The 14,120-nt window shown below is 45.2% G+C and overlaps 1 protein-coding gene across 2 annotated transcripts in view; it reads right to left on the reverse strand.

The window, feature by feature from the left end:
• Nucleotides 1-14,120, reverse strand: part of PHACTR3 (phosphatase and actin regulator 3) — a 96,314-nt gene that overhangs the window by 25,789 nt on the left and 56,405 nt on the right. For both annotated transcript variants that reach the window (XM_027881642.1, XM_027881643.1), the window contains exons 4-8: nt 12,973-13,155; nt 9,375-9,578; nt 5,543-5,804; nt 4,335-4,582; nt 1,718-1,871 (exon numbers count right to left, since the gene is read on the reverse strand). In XM_027881642.1, coding sequence (XP_027737443.1) covers nt 1,718-1,871; nt 4,335-4,582; nt 5,543-5,804; nt 9,375-9,578; nt 12,973-13,155 — 1,051 coding nt within the window. The remainder of the gene's footprint in view (nt 1-1,717; nt 1,872-4,334; nt 4,583-5,542; nt 5,805-9,374; nt 9,579-12,972; nt 13,156-14,120) is intronic.

Consider the following 14,120-nt stretch of genomic DNA (forward strand, 5'->3'; position numbering starts at 1 on the left):
TTGAATGGAATTCTTTAGGCTCACTACTAAGCAAGTTAAATGATAAATGAAAAGAAAGGGATAAAACCTGTAGTTACACCATCTGCAGCTGCAATTCCGTTAGACCTTTCACACTAATAGAAGTCAGGCTGGACTGAAACAAGATGTGACCTTCTAGGCATTTCAGCAGTGTGAGATGTGGCTGGATGTGACATAATCTTCTCATTCTGTGAATACTTTGTGACGGTTGAACTTGGTTTTAGGGATGCACTGGGGTGGAAACCATTTTTTGTGTATTTTAGAGCAATCAGATTGGGCTCCTGACCTGTGAAGAGATCTCATGAGCAACTGAGTGGCCATAATACTGGAATTAGCAATGCAGCCTAAACATTCCCCTGCAATGAATACACAAGGCTTGCAGGATCCAGATGGTCCAGGTTTTCTGCCGATGGTTATTAATGGGACACATCTATGATTTGCTCTGCCTGTAACTCTTGGAACTTAAAGCAGATTGTAACAGGATCTTGTATGAGATGCACACGTTTTTTGTGACAGGGTCTGGCACCTGCAGTGCCTTGTGCAGTCACCGGCACGATGCACCGTTTTCCTTCGGGAGCCGAGTGCTGTCACGCAATCACTGAGATTGGAGGAAGGCAATGACTCCATCAGGGGCAGGAGCATCACGAGGGGCACCCAAAATCTCATTTCTGTTCACTGAACAGCACGTTCCTCAGCTGAGGGCAAGCATGGTGCTGGCAGGGATGTTTTCCTGCCCAGACTCTGGTCCCTCAGGACTTGTGCTCTGATCCACGTGTGGGCTTCTCACTCCCTGTCCCCCGAGGTAAAGTTTAATCAAAAGCACACACATGAATGAGCTAGTCTAAATATCAATAAATGTTTCTTTCAGGAAAGGCCCGAGATATTTAATATTTAATAAGCCTTGAAAATGAACTTCTATTCATGTTTCTCAATTTGATTCCAAGCATTTTGGCGGCGAGCAGCGCTCACTGTCCCACTGTGGGCAGGCAGAGCACAGATTATTTAACAATCCACTTTGTCTCATCTAAAATATTCATGTTTGCAGATATCCAAATGGAGCTCTTAAAAAAAACACACACACACCAACCAAATGGTGCAGTCTGAGCCTCACAGTCACCTTAAATCTTTGCTTTAGGCTACAAGCCACAGTGATGCTTTTTCTCTCACAGCACTACCCTGTTGCCCTGGTTACTGATGAAAACCAGACCATCCTGCTGTGCCTGCAGCTGGACTGACACAGGCACCTTCCCCAGGTGAGGGCAATGCTGCCTCTTTCTTAAAGCACCAATGCAGCCACCAATACAGCAGCTTTCCCTTGTGCAAGTAGCTGTGATGATTGCCTTTATCCTCAAATTCAGCTAGTGCTGACAAAGCCAAACCAGGTTAATAAATAATTATATTACTATTTTTGTTGAGGCAGGACCTCAAAATCTTGATTACATCAGTGGAGCTGCAGGTAGATAAGGCAGAATTTTGTCTCCCACATTGATTTCTGTCTTGGTTTCTGTTGGAATCAGGGCAATCCTCACTGAAAACAGAGTTAAGATTTTTTTTTTTCCTGTGGCTGATTGACAGCTGAAAATGTGCTGTATTAGTTTGTGGATAGACTTGGGGGTGGGTGACATTGTCATCTGCCAGGACTCAGAGGACACTCCATTGCAAAGGGAGGTTCCTCCCTGCCCTCAATCCCAACACTTACTTTGAGAGTTTCATTTCAATCTGCTGCCGGATTTCCTGTCTTTCCTCATCTGTCCTCCTCGGGAAAATGTTCCTGTCTTCCAGCTCCTGCTTACTTGGTCTGTTCCGTAGTTTTACTGCCAGCAGTTCCTTCTTGCATTTTCTTGGCAAGGTACCTGGCACATGCATTGAAAAGAAAGTTATTAGACAGACAGATCCTGGGAATGAAACAGGAATGTTTGAAGAGCAGGAATATCACAGAGTGACAGTGATCTGTAAGTCAGTGAGCAAGGAGCAGTTGTACACATTCATGTAAGTAAGGAGCACTACAAATGCAGAAGGATCATATTCCTCTGTTAGCATTGTTATCCATGACAAGTTAAATCTTTGCTTCATTTTGGGAGCTCGGGGTGTTAACAGGAGGTTAATTTGTTTTGGTCCCTTTTAACTTTAAAGGGCTTTTTTTTTTTTTTTTCCCAATTTAATGCTTCACCTTTTCTACAAAAGGTCACCTCCTTTTTAAAGAAAATGACATTTAATTGGTATTTTTGTTTGGCATTTGAGATAGGATTAAAGTCTATTTTTAAAGGATGCTCTGCAGGTCGGCAAGATCCTCATTCCCAAATACTGGGGTTTTATTTGCTAGGGATATATGGAGCTATATTATTATTATCACTACTGATTTCCAATTTCTTCACGCAGAGGGGAGGAGTTTACACAACCTGCTTCCCACACAAACCTGTTGGGAAGGAAGGTGGGGCACAGTAGTTATGGTCTCCCTGTGTGAGCAGCAACAGGTCTCCTGATAGTTGCATTGGTCTAAAACTAAACTTTTTAGAAACCATAAGGAGCTCAAACCCCCTTTTAGAGTCTAAAAGTTGTGCCCTTGTTTAGCTCCTTCCTCTGAATGCTTTCAAAGTCTGTTGGAAACATTAATTAAATTAAAGCACCCAGCCCTCTCTGAAGTGCTACTTATACATTTAGCAGATGGGTAAAGAAGTTAAATGATTTGGCTGATGCCATGCAGAGCCTTCTGCTGACTGAATATATGGCTCCATCAGAAACATTTGGCTCACAAAGCCACAGACCTGGGACTCCGTCAAGGTTTTCAAGGCCCTCAGCCTCACTGGGAGCGGGTGCAGAGTGGGCATTTGCAGGGCACAGGGACCACCAGAACTCCTTCTGAAACAATCTAAAGGACATTTGGGGCTGGAAAACTTCCAGGTATCCCTAAACATGTTTTCAGGTTTGACTGTTCCCAGGCTGTCCTGTTGCACACCAAGAGAGAGCCTACTACTTTGGGAAATTAAAAACACAAATCATGTCTGAAAAACCTCAAGTTTAACCCAAATCCTGCTGTTGTATTTGAGTGGTGGAGAGCATATGACCCACTCAGGATAAGCTGTGCTCCCTCCATCCAGATGTCTGCATTTCTAAAAGGCTTATGCTGTGGCCACTCCCATGGTCCAAATGCACTGGGCATGGATTAATCTGGAGGGTATTTCACCAAATAAAAATGCAGTAGAAAGTGAACCTGCAAATACCCTCATTTAAGTATTTTTTTTTCCTAAGAGTTATTTTTCCTGGGCAGTCATGCAGGTTCAATGCCAATCTGCCCCCTGACCAAGCTATCTCAGGCAGGATCTTGGCTGTGGCTTGTTTTCTGATTTATGGCAGCTCAGCCAGGTCAACAAGGAATGCTTGGAAAAATCACACCCCTTTTATATTTGTGTTGCAGGTTCTTGAGGAAAGTTCCTGTTTTAATTCAGCTGAATCATGATATTTAATTTCCTGTATCTTTACTGTCCTATCATATTTGCTGTTCTATCTATCAAGTAAAAAACAACTCCTAACACTGCACGATGCTGGAAGGACCTTGCTTATACCAGTTATCAGCTGTGGGCTAAATTCTAGTTACTCTGATATTTAAGCTCGTGCACTAGACTGCCTTGCCTTGTGTTTTTAGATGTTTCAAATAATGATTTATTGAGTAGGATGGTGATGGAAAGCCAAGGTAAGATCCCTCACCTGTCTGCACCACTCTCCTGTAGCCAGGGGGCTGTGGCACTGCTGCTCTGCCTCGTGGTGGCAGTGGCACAGAGTGGATGGCATGCTAAGGCAGTGCCCTGACTGCAAACAGCTCTGCATTAATGGATAGTTTCACTCCCTGACTTGGAAACCAGCCCAGATTTTTTTTTCAAACTGGAAGGAATCTGGAGATTGTCAGGGAGTTGTTCTGGCGCTGTCCTCGTCACCGCTGCACCTCTCCCTCCTCTCACAAACGCACAGGGTGTGTTTGAGCGAATGCTGGCACCTGCAGTGCCGCCCAGTGTCCAGGCCGGGAATGCCTTGGGAATGGCCCAGCTCGCACCGAGGAACTGAGAGTAAACACACTGATCTACCGACCCATCAGCACCACCCTAAACCTCAGCTTAGTGTGCAGTGACTGGCAAGACAAACACGATCCCAACATTATGACTCAAATCTAACTTTAGCTTTTCACCAAGATTCCTTAAAGCAGTTGCTGTGACAATAGAGGAATTTACACTTCTCTGTACTTTCTGTTCCATGCTGCTTTGTTTGGAGCACTCAGTTAGGCTCTAATATTGTACCTTTAGAATATAAGTGACTTTCCTTACCAGAAATAATGGAGTCATTCAAAACTTCCTCATCCTGATAAAAAACAGTGTCTTCCTTGAGCTCTGAGTTCATGATCATGTTTTCTTTGTTCTCATCTGACTCTTTAACTGAGTTCCTCTTGTTTTCTGACTCACTGCTGTAACTCAGGGAGTTCTCCTTCTCCTTGTTGCGCTCCATGCTGGATGTTCTGGACGGACGCACATCCACTCTTTTTTTTGGAGAGCCTTTGCTTTCTCTTCCATGGAAGCTGTGGGTGGAAGATGCACAGCCCAGTTTTTACAAAGAATGTTTTACTGCCACAGCAGAAACTTACTGTTATATGTGAATGTGATGAATGTCCTGTAGCTCGTAAAGGGCAGGGCAAAGAGTTCAGCACGGGCCAACACAGCATGGCATTCTCAAAACTGTGCTGAGAATGGCTTATCTGGATCTACTTTGCTGTCTCTGTCACTAAAATAAGATATGGAAGGGTGGTGGCTGATGTTTTTCATTTGTATATAGTCACAAGATATACTGTGACTAAAAAACCCACAACAGCACATCCTTCTAATGTAAAATACACATGGCATGAAATATTACCACTCTGATATTGTCTGACTGTGACAAAGGTTCAACAAGACCTGGAAATAACATTGTATGAGTCTGTTCCCCATGGCAACAGAACTAAGAAATGATACCAACTTAATTCTGAAGCTCCAGGAGGAAAAGGTTCTCTCTTTCCTCCTCTAATAATAAAGGAGAGATTATAATGAAAGCCAGATAAAGTACCCAGTGCACTCCCACAAAAGCATTTGTGTTACAAATGGATGTTGCATGTGCTCCCATGTAAGCCAAAAGACACAGCCTGGAATGGCAGCATTTCTCACGTGTGGGGTGCTGGTGTTTAGAGTAGGATATACCTTCACTACTCTAACTTGGCATCTCGTGGGGAGATTCTGCTTTGCAACAGGTCAGGGATTACCACATGATTCTATCTGTTTGAAAAGACACTTTCATGCCACAGTAGCCTCCTTGTAAAGGAAGAACATGCTTTGAAGTAACTCCCAAATCAAGCACTTCAACTGGAGACAGATGTTCCAAGCAGTGCCAAACCCAAGCTGCAGGAGTACTGAAAACGCTAAGAACGGGGTAGGATCACATCCCAAACAAAATGATGTCATGGAATGAGTGTCCTCATGCTCCCCTGTGGCCATGAGGCTGCAGGTACCTGTCCTGGCGGTGCTTGGTGGCCAGAGCCCTGTGCAGCTCCTCGATGACTCTGCTGGGAGGTAAAGGCAGGTGAACGGCAGCCAGGTGGGGGGAACCCGTTGGTGTCGTCACCTGCCCCCTGCCATGGGGGTCTGAACCTTTCTGGCCAGAGGGATGGAAGAGGGCAGCTTGTCCTGAGATTTGGGAGGAACCGACAATGACATAATTCTTCAGGATGGTGGAAGGAGGAGATTTCATGGCTGGGTCATCGCCTTCACTTCCTGCTGAAAAGACGCGAGAGGGTAAGAGGTTGTGAAACGCTTTTGTTTTTTTGCACACAGAGTCTGCACTGAAATGAATTTGTTGTGTTGAACAGAGGAAAATGGTGATGTTTTGCTCTTGCTATGAGGTAACTGCTCAGGCTGCGTAACTATTTGAGTTGAAAAGGCTCTTATTGCATGAATCCATATCTTTGAACTGGCAAAATAAATATCTCCCCATTTCCCCTTTTTCTCACAGGATCAGATTGTCCTTTGTCCCAGCCCCCCAAGACATTCTTGATTCCCCCTTGCTCCCAACCACTAATGGTTTGGACTGTGGTGGCTTTCCAATCCAGCACTTTCTCTGCTGGACTCTGGCAGACTGTATTAAAATTTATGCACTGTGGTTTGCAGTCTGGACAGAATGTCCCTGTGTCTATTATCTGCTCCTCTGTGATTGCTGCACAGCTCAGACCTCTGCCTTTCATCTGGCTGTGGAGAAAATGCCAAAATCATCATAACACAAGGATGATGTTTGCATAACAAAACTCACCAAATGACATCCAAATGAAAGATGTGCTATTGAGCATTAACAAGAAAAAAAAGAAGGGTGGGAAAACCTAATCTCTTTTTACCCTCAGATTCAGCTGTTTTCTATGCAATGTAAGCATTTTGTTGAAATTTAGACCCAGTGGACACTTCCCTGGTTGTAAATTTGGTAGTTTCACACCCTGAGGACAACTGAACATGTGGCCTGAAAAAGATGCTGATTAGTTTTTCCGCTCTGCAGTTCTCTTTCCCTTTCCCCTTTCCCTTACATCTGTGTCCCAAGCCTGTGGTACATGACGTTGTTTACACCAGCAGGTCGGCTGGGTGTAAAAAGGCAGTGTGAGAGCCTCATCCGAGAGTATTTCTTGCCTCTTGTTGCCACCTAGTGCCTTAAACAGGAATTTAAACTGACACAGCTTGTACAGCTTTTGTTTTCACGGATAAACTGTTACTTTTTTCGCACTTCATTTTGAGATTAATTCTTCAAGTCATAGCTGGGAAAAACCTCTGCTCGGGCCAGGATTATTCTGAAATAGCCATGTAAAATAGGACTTGGATCCTATTAGCAGGGAACCTACTAGAAAACTAGAGAGGGAGAAATTACATTTGCATATAACCTTCAGTTATTAAATATTTCCTTGTAAAAAGCACAAGAAGGAAGAAGAGCTCTTGTAGTCAAACACTGAAAATTTGAGAGGCTGCTCTCTTTTTCACCTGTGTGGGGTGAGGAGGAGAGAATCCACAATAAAATCTCTCTCGCTCTACGAAAGCTCTAACATTATTTTTTTCATTTCTGGAGGCTGTTTTTTGCACATTTTTGCCCCTCCAACCCAGAACCCCAACTAACACCCAGAGCTTCATTTGTCTCTGTGCATACAGGAGACAGGGTTCAAGGCAGGCCAGAAGTTACCTGTTACTGAAAAGTCTGAAAGCACAGGGGCATTTCTTTAACCCTCTGTGTGCCTGATGTGCAATGTCTTGGCAATGAGGCACCTCCCCACCCCGGAGCTGCTCCTGCACTCATCAGGATGGTTGTTGTGGCCAGGAGACAGCCCAACCTCTGCTGGGGAAAGATGGGTTTGGATACACTCAGGGGCATTTTGATGATGTGCTACTGTGGAGATGCACAGAGGACATTTATAATCAGTCAAGGTATGAGGAGGTGAACAAAACCACCTCCTGAGTCACTTTATCCTCTGCACAGTGAGAGGGGGTGTCTGGGTTTCCTCAGAGCAAGGGGTTCAGTTCAACGCTAGAACAGGAGGGGAGCAGACCTTGTTTTGTCTTTATCCCAGCCTGTTCCTGGAACAGGTCAAGGGCCAATCTTGTCCCCGTGGCAGCTTAGGGCAATACTGAGAGTTTCCTTACATCACACCTTATTTGTCCTAATGACAGCTGTTCAGTGAATAATCTTGCAAAGTGATGTCTTGGCACCTTGCCCTGTCCCTCCTCTCTCTGATTAATTGGTGCTTGACTTATTCCTCTGCTAAAAGCAACCCTAACATTGTTAAGGGAGAAAAAACTAAACACAGAAGAGCTTTTCAACCTCTTCATTTTCCTTTTCTTTCATAATCACCCTTTCTCCCTACACTTTTTTCTTCCCTTTCACTCACTGACGGTATTTGTTTAATTTTAACTTAGCACTGCCTCCACATGCCTACAAAAATAAACATGTATAATCACCACTGAAAAAGGGTCTACAGTTATTGAAGTCATTGAGAAAATTTAAAAGTTGTTTCTTGTGGAAAACACAGATGAGAATGAAATACCAAAACTCAGAATAGTTTGGATGCTACAAGAGATACTTTGCAGCAAAATACCCCAACTAGAAATGCTGTGAAGTTGCTGGTGGAGGTGTAATCTCACTACCCTCTAGGTCAGGTTTCCAAATCCATCTGGTGCCAAGCATGGCCTTCTCCTCAGTCGCAGGAGGGCCTGGATCTGCCTGTTCATTTTGCAGGGTGGAAGGGACAGGCTCCAGCCCAACCTATGGCACAGAAATGTGAAGCAACCTGAACAGCAGCTCCCCAGGAGCACTCAGATACCACATTCTTACAGCTTTTAAGCATGGACAAAGCATGGATAATTTCCATGGCAAACAAACACTTGTAATTCTCTTCAAAGAGTCTGAAGAGCTCAGTATTTTTCTATGACCCCAGTGATCAGGTCACAGTGCCCCTCTGGTGTTTTGTTTTTCCTGGTGACATTGAAAACCCTATTCATTGTGCCAGGCTGCAAATCAGAGCTGAGATAATGGCTGTCATTTCAAACTCTAAATATCCAACAGGTCTGACATTCAGATGTCAGGACTTGAGTCTAATTTGCAATAAGGCCCTTTTAACTGCTTTTACCATATGTAGGGGCCCTAAAATTGGAACCAACTAAAATCACATTCATTTTAGCACCCTTCCTGCAGCGCCAGAATGTTGGAAAACGTAACAACATTGGCAATATATTAGAAAATCAGGCCCAGAGGAATTGCTTTTGGAATGTTGAGTGAAGTCTGGCACAGAGGATTGATTTGTGGGAGCCAGGTGTATCCCTCACGTGTGCTCTGTTAACCAGACCTTATTTTATAGCTCTGGTTTAGACCTACCCTGGAGAGCAAACCCTTCAGACAGAAACCTCTGCAGAGCCTTTGACTTGAGCTTGATCTTGGCTGTTGTTCTGCTGTCCAGTGGGAGTGTAGGCAATGAAAACATTGAAATCTTCCCCGTGTTTTATGGCATATCAATAGGAGCATGTGATTCAGCAGATGTTTGCAGTTGCTTTGGTTTGGTTTGGTTTGGTTTACACGTGTTTAGTGCAATAGCCACACAACAGATAATCCCCTGAGATTCAGATGTGTCAAGTGCAAAGATCAGTGTGTTGTTATCAGGCAACTGGACATGGAATAACTGGTGTTCTGTTCCCTCAGTGTAACTGGCCTTATTCACAGCATTGTGGGGCAAAATGGCCCTGAGAAAAGAATTAGGTACTGTGCTGTGCAGGTGAACAGCACACAAGGGATGGGAAAGTGTTCCCTGAGCAGCAATGACTGACCTGTGATGCTCTTTGTGATTTTGGAGATTGCCTTAGGTGGTGGAGCTGGGAGCAATGGAGGGCTGGGAAGCTGTGCTGGGTTTCTTTCCATCTGTTTCTGGGGGGAATCTGTGGATTCAGGTACAAGTAAGGCTTGTGGACTGTCTTCAGATGCTGGCAGGCTGGCATCTTCTGATTCTTCCGTGGGTGCTGAAGGTTTCTTGGCTAGGAGGAAGATGAGTAAAATTAATGGAACATGAAGTTAATAATGACGGGCCAGGGGACAATGCCAGGAACATTCAGAAAAACAGAACACATGGCACACAACTAGAAACATTTCTTTTCCTTAGTGTAAGTAATTATTGTGTTAAAATAGCCAACTAGACAAGACAGGAGAAGAATAAAATGTATGAGGATATTGAAGAAATGTTAGTTTTGATGTTTCTGAAAAAACTGCTAAGCTTCCCTTACTGCCTTTTCCCCCCTACTTTTTAACTTTATTAATGAAGATAGCAAGGCAAAGCAGCTTTGAGAACTGCAAGGAATTTTCTTACAGCACAGCTGTGGTGGCAGTTCCTGAGTGAGTACCTTCTGTGCTAGGAACGCACAGCCAAAGGGCAAAAAGTATCAAACCAGTAATAGCCCATAAAAGCTGACATTCCAACAGTTTGATGTTGTTTATTTTGATAATTTAATTTTTATCTTATTTAACACATGACTTCAACTTGCTTCCCAAGTCTTCTTTTACTGTACCTGACTCCAGAATGGTTGAGAGTTTCCCGAGGTTAAAGCTGATAACCAAAAACAACCTGCCCTAAAAGAGATTTGCTCTTGGATTTCAGCAGCAAGTGTGGAACAGGGAATTGGTGAAGTGCTTAAAAAAAAACCCTGAATCTGCAAAGCCTTAATTTGAGATGGTGAAGCAGTGCTCGTTTCAGGATTGTCTCCACAAAGACGGCAAAAGCACTTAAAGTTAGTGCAGGCTGAATCACTGAGCAGTTCATCAAATTGACCAGGCTGTGATGAGGGCACAGGGGAATACATCCAGAGAGGCATGAAGCTGAAGCTTCATGGACATAGGTGGAATTTCAGTCCAAAATTAGCATCCTTGAATTCTGCTCAGATACCAACTGGCTTTGGCACTGCTTAAACTCCCCCAGTGCCTCACTGCTGGATTTCACACCCTGTTACACGGCCTGAGCTCTGCCTTGGCACTCGTGGGGACCCCCACAGAGGCTCGAGGCTGAGGCTGAGCCAGGCCCCAGCCATGGCCAAGCTCTCTCCAAACTGCATTTCCAGCCACTATGTGCTCAGTAGTAACATGAGGGTTATTTTTCCTACCCTGGCAGGTGAAGCACTGGGGGAGATCAGTGTAAGACTCTGCACAGAATCACAGAGTAGTTTGAGTTGGAAGGGGACTTTAAAGGACTCCAACCCCCCCCCGCAATGAGCAGGGACATCTTCAACGAGCTCAAGTTGCTCAGAGCCCTGACCAATCTGACCTTGAGTGTTTCCAGGGATGAGGCATCTCCCACCTTTCTGGGCAATCTGTTGCAACATTTTATCACTCATTTGGAAAAAATTTCTTCTGTCTAGTTCAAGTCTACCTTCTTTTAGTTTAAAGCCATTACTCCTTTAAGTACTGAAAGTTCTCCCTGGAGCCTTCTCTCCTCCATGCTGGATGACCCCAGCTCTCTCATTATCTTTAAAGGAAAGGTGTTCCATCATCTGATCTGTTTGCTCCAACAGGTCCATGCCTTGCCTGTTCTGAGGGCTCTGGAGCTGGTGCAGTACTCTGAGTGGGCTCTCACAAAAGCAGACCATGAGAGAGGTCCAGACTACTTGGCAAATCCCACTCCTTTCAGCATTCTGGATTGTCTAAACAGAGCACCTTTCCCTCCAAACCATCCCAGGGTGTCTCCTAACATCTTGCTTCAGTGGGCACCCACAGCACCCACAGCTGCAGCATCACAAGTCTCTTCTTGGCTCAGTTTTCTGTCTCGTTGGGAACACAAACTCTCTGTATTAATGAACATTCAGCAGCCTCGTGCTCAGAGTGTGTGGGGAGGCACCAAAGCACTTAGGCACTTGGAAACAATAGCATTGGCAAGATAATAGCATTTAATTTGTTGACAAACAGATTAATGAGTGTGCCTAGAAGAGGAGGAATGAGTATTTATCATTCAAAAAAGACAGGAAAGTAGAATAAATATGCATCGTTAACAGGAATTCCTGTGAAATTTGGCTTGATAGGAAAGCTGCCATATGTGGTAATTGTGTGAATTATAGGAGGAAATCATTTTCTTTTAAATGTACTTCTGGGGAAATGCCTTGTTCCAGGCTGATATCACTTTGTGTGTTCGTGCCCACTGCACAGAAGACAAAATGTGGAATAGAGGAAGAGAAGAAAAAAGTCACTAATGGGTTACATCAGAGAAAGCTCAAGGGCCCCCGTAGATGTTGGGAGCTTGATGGGAAAATTAGTGAGATTGGAGTGCATTCCCCTGAGTGGAGCAATACTGTCTCTGGCAGTAACTTCCCTGAAATCAGAGCATCTCCCTGGGACATGAAGTGCTGTTTGGCACAGGTGAAGAGGAGCAGCCACAGTGGAACCTTTGCTGTAGAGAAGCTGGATGTGACACCCACTCAGCCTCAGTCACACAGACTTCTTTGGTTCTGAACTCCATGCTGGTCTGACAATGGCATCCTGAAGCAAACTGCCACTGTGAGCTGATGGCTAAAGAACGTCCACTTTACATTCCCTGCAAAGAACTCTTCGCTTCCCGGTTAATTTGTGGTTGTTTCTGGTATCAGCAGCACATTCTGGTGGGTCTGAAGGTGTGGACGTTCTTGAGAGCAGCCAGGGGCTGGACCCCAGGGAAAGCAGGGCATGAGGGGTGGGACAGAGAACAAAGGGCAGCCAGGGGAGATAGAGAAGCAGAAAGATTGACCAGAGGCCAGGCAGATCCATAATCACCCCATGGCAGGAGTGGCACAAACCAGGATAAAGCATTATCTCTGCAGCTTTGCCGTTCTTGGTTGTCAGGAAGTGAATGGAAACCCTCCAGCTGCTGGGTTGTGCCAGGCTGCCCTAGTCCCAAGGAACTGCTGCCATGGATAAGCTCTGCCAGAGCAAAACTGCATGAAAGGAGCTTGGTTTAGCTTATCTGTGCTCCTGGTATTGAACTTCTCTTGGATTTGCAGCACGTTGTGGCCAGGGTGATGATATGGACAGTGTGGGCTGTGTACTGACATTGTTCTCCCGAGCCAGGACAAACAATTTCAGCCTTGGCGCAGAGGTTTAAGAAATGTTTTTAGGAGAAACTTGTTTCATCTTCACAGCAGCCACTGCTAATACCAAAGGGGCACCGTGCCAAGACTGGATCGTCTCATAATCCAACTAATCCCATCATGCCAAGCTTTGTGTGGTCCCTTAGTTTGGTAGAAGACTCAAAAATCACTGTTTTTAAGTAACAGTAGCTAACCTAGAATGGGCTCAGCTAAACAAGGTGCTCTGGCCCTTTAAAGCACGGACATACTTGACTACTCAGGAAACAGTTTGGTAGAAACATTTTTATAAAATTTTACAGTTGTTTTAAAAACATTTTATATGCAATACCTGCATCTTCTTTCAGCTCCTCCAAATGCTGCTCCTCACCAAAGGGGGTCACATCAGTCGTGGCTGCTGTTGGACTCTCTTGCTGGTCCTCTTCTGGAGCCAGTGCCTGGCACACGGGGGCTGGAGGGTCACCCTGTGCCACCCTCGTGGCATCCTCACCAGTGCAGGCTTTGCCTTCGGTATCTAAAGCAACAAATCATTTCAGCTTAGCTAAACCACGAGCAGAGAAAGCTGACACTCCCTGCTACCCTCTCAAGAGGAGTGGATCTCAAAGCTGCTGCACTCAGGGGACTGACACTTCTCTTAGAGCAGCACCTGATCTCGGGCAGTGTCCACCCTCTGCAAAGCAAACCCTGTGGACACCAGCCCACCTGGATACTAAACCCACTTAGTTTTCCCAACCAGGCACCTGTTTCTGTGGGCACCCAGCAGCCCCCAGCAAGTGGCCAGTGGACTCTGGAAGCATCTGCCACGTGGGGGATGAGCACTACCAGAGGTCTCTGGGAGAAGGCAATTCCTTGCATGAGCAGAGCTCCTGGTGCAGCACGGTCCCAGGTTGGTCTGACATGTCTGAGCTGTGTCAGGCTCACAACACGCTGCCATCCAGCCGCCCCAGCAGCAATGCCAGAACCTTGCCCAAGGAATATTCCCCACCAAGCTGGAAGTTTTCAGCACACTTTTAGTTGCTCAGCTTTGAAAAGCGTGTCCTGTGTGATTGAGCTGATCAGAAATTCAAATCCCTCTTCGTGCAGACGTAGAAACTGCTCCCTTTGCTTACTCTGAGAGATTTTTGTGCCAGTGATCCCTGCAGCTGTACAAGCCTTGATGACTGAAGCTTTTCTACTCTTCTCCTATTCAGGCAAGAGTCTTCAGAATACAAACTATCCTTTTACTCTCTCAGAATCTACAAGATGAACATCACTATTGCAAACCACAGAAAGCAATTACTTCCCACCCTGGGCAGTGTTCCACGCTGATGGACATGCCTGCTGTCCACCCCTCACCTCCCAACTTGTATTTCTCAGCCCTGGACACTCCTTTCTGGAAGCTCCTGACAGGGCTATGCTTTCTTGCATTGATATCATGACAAGTTTCTTGAACATTGATTTGAAATAGCAAGCATCTACAGCTACACCTTTTTAATGCTA

Source organism: Empidonax traillii, unplaced genomic scaffold, assembly GCF_003031625.1.
Source record: "Empidonax traillii isolate 1590-97213 ecotype Southwest subspecies unplaced genomic scaffold, ASM303162v1 scaffold91:size2966241, whole genome shotgun sequence".
Classification (NCBI taxonomy): Eukaryota; Metazoa; Chordata; class Aves; order Passeriformes; family Tyrannidae; genus Empidonax; species Empidonax traillii.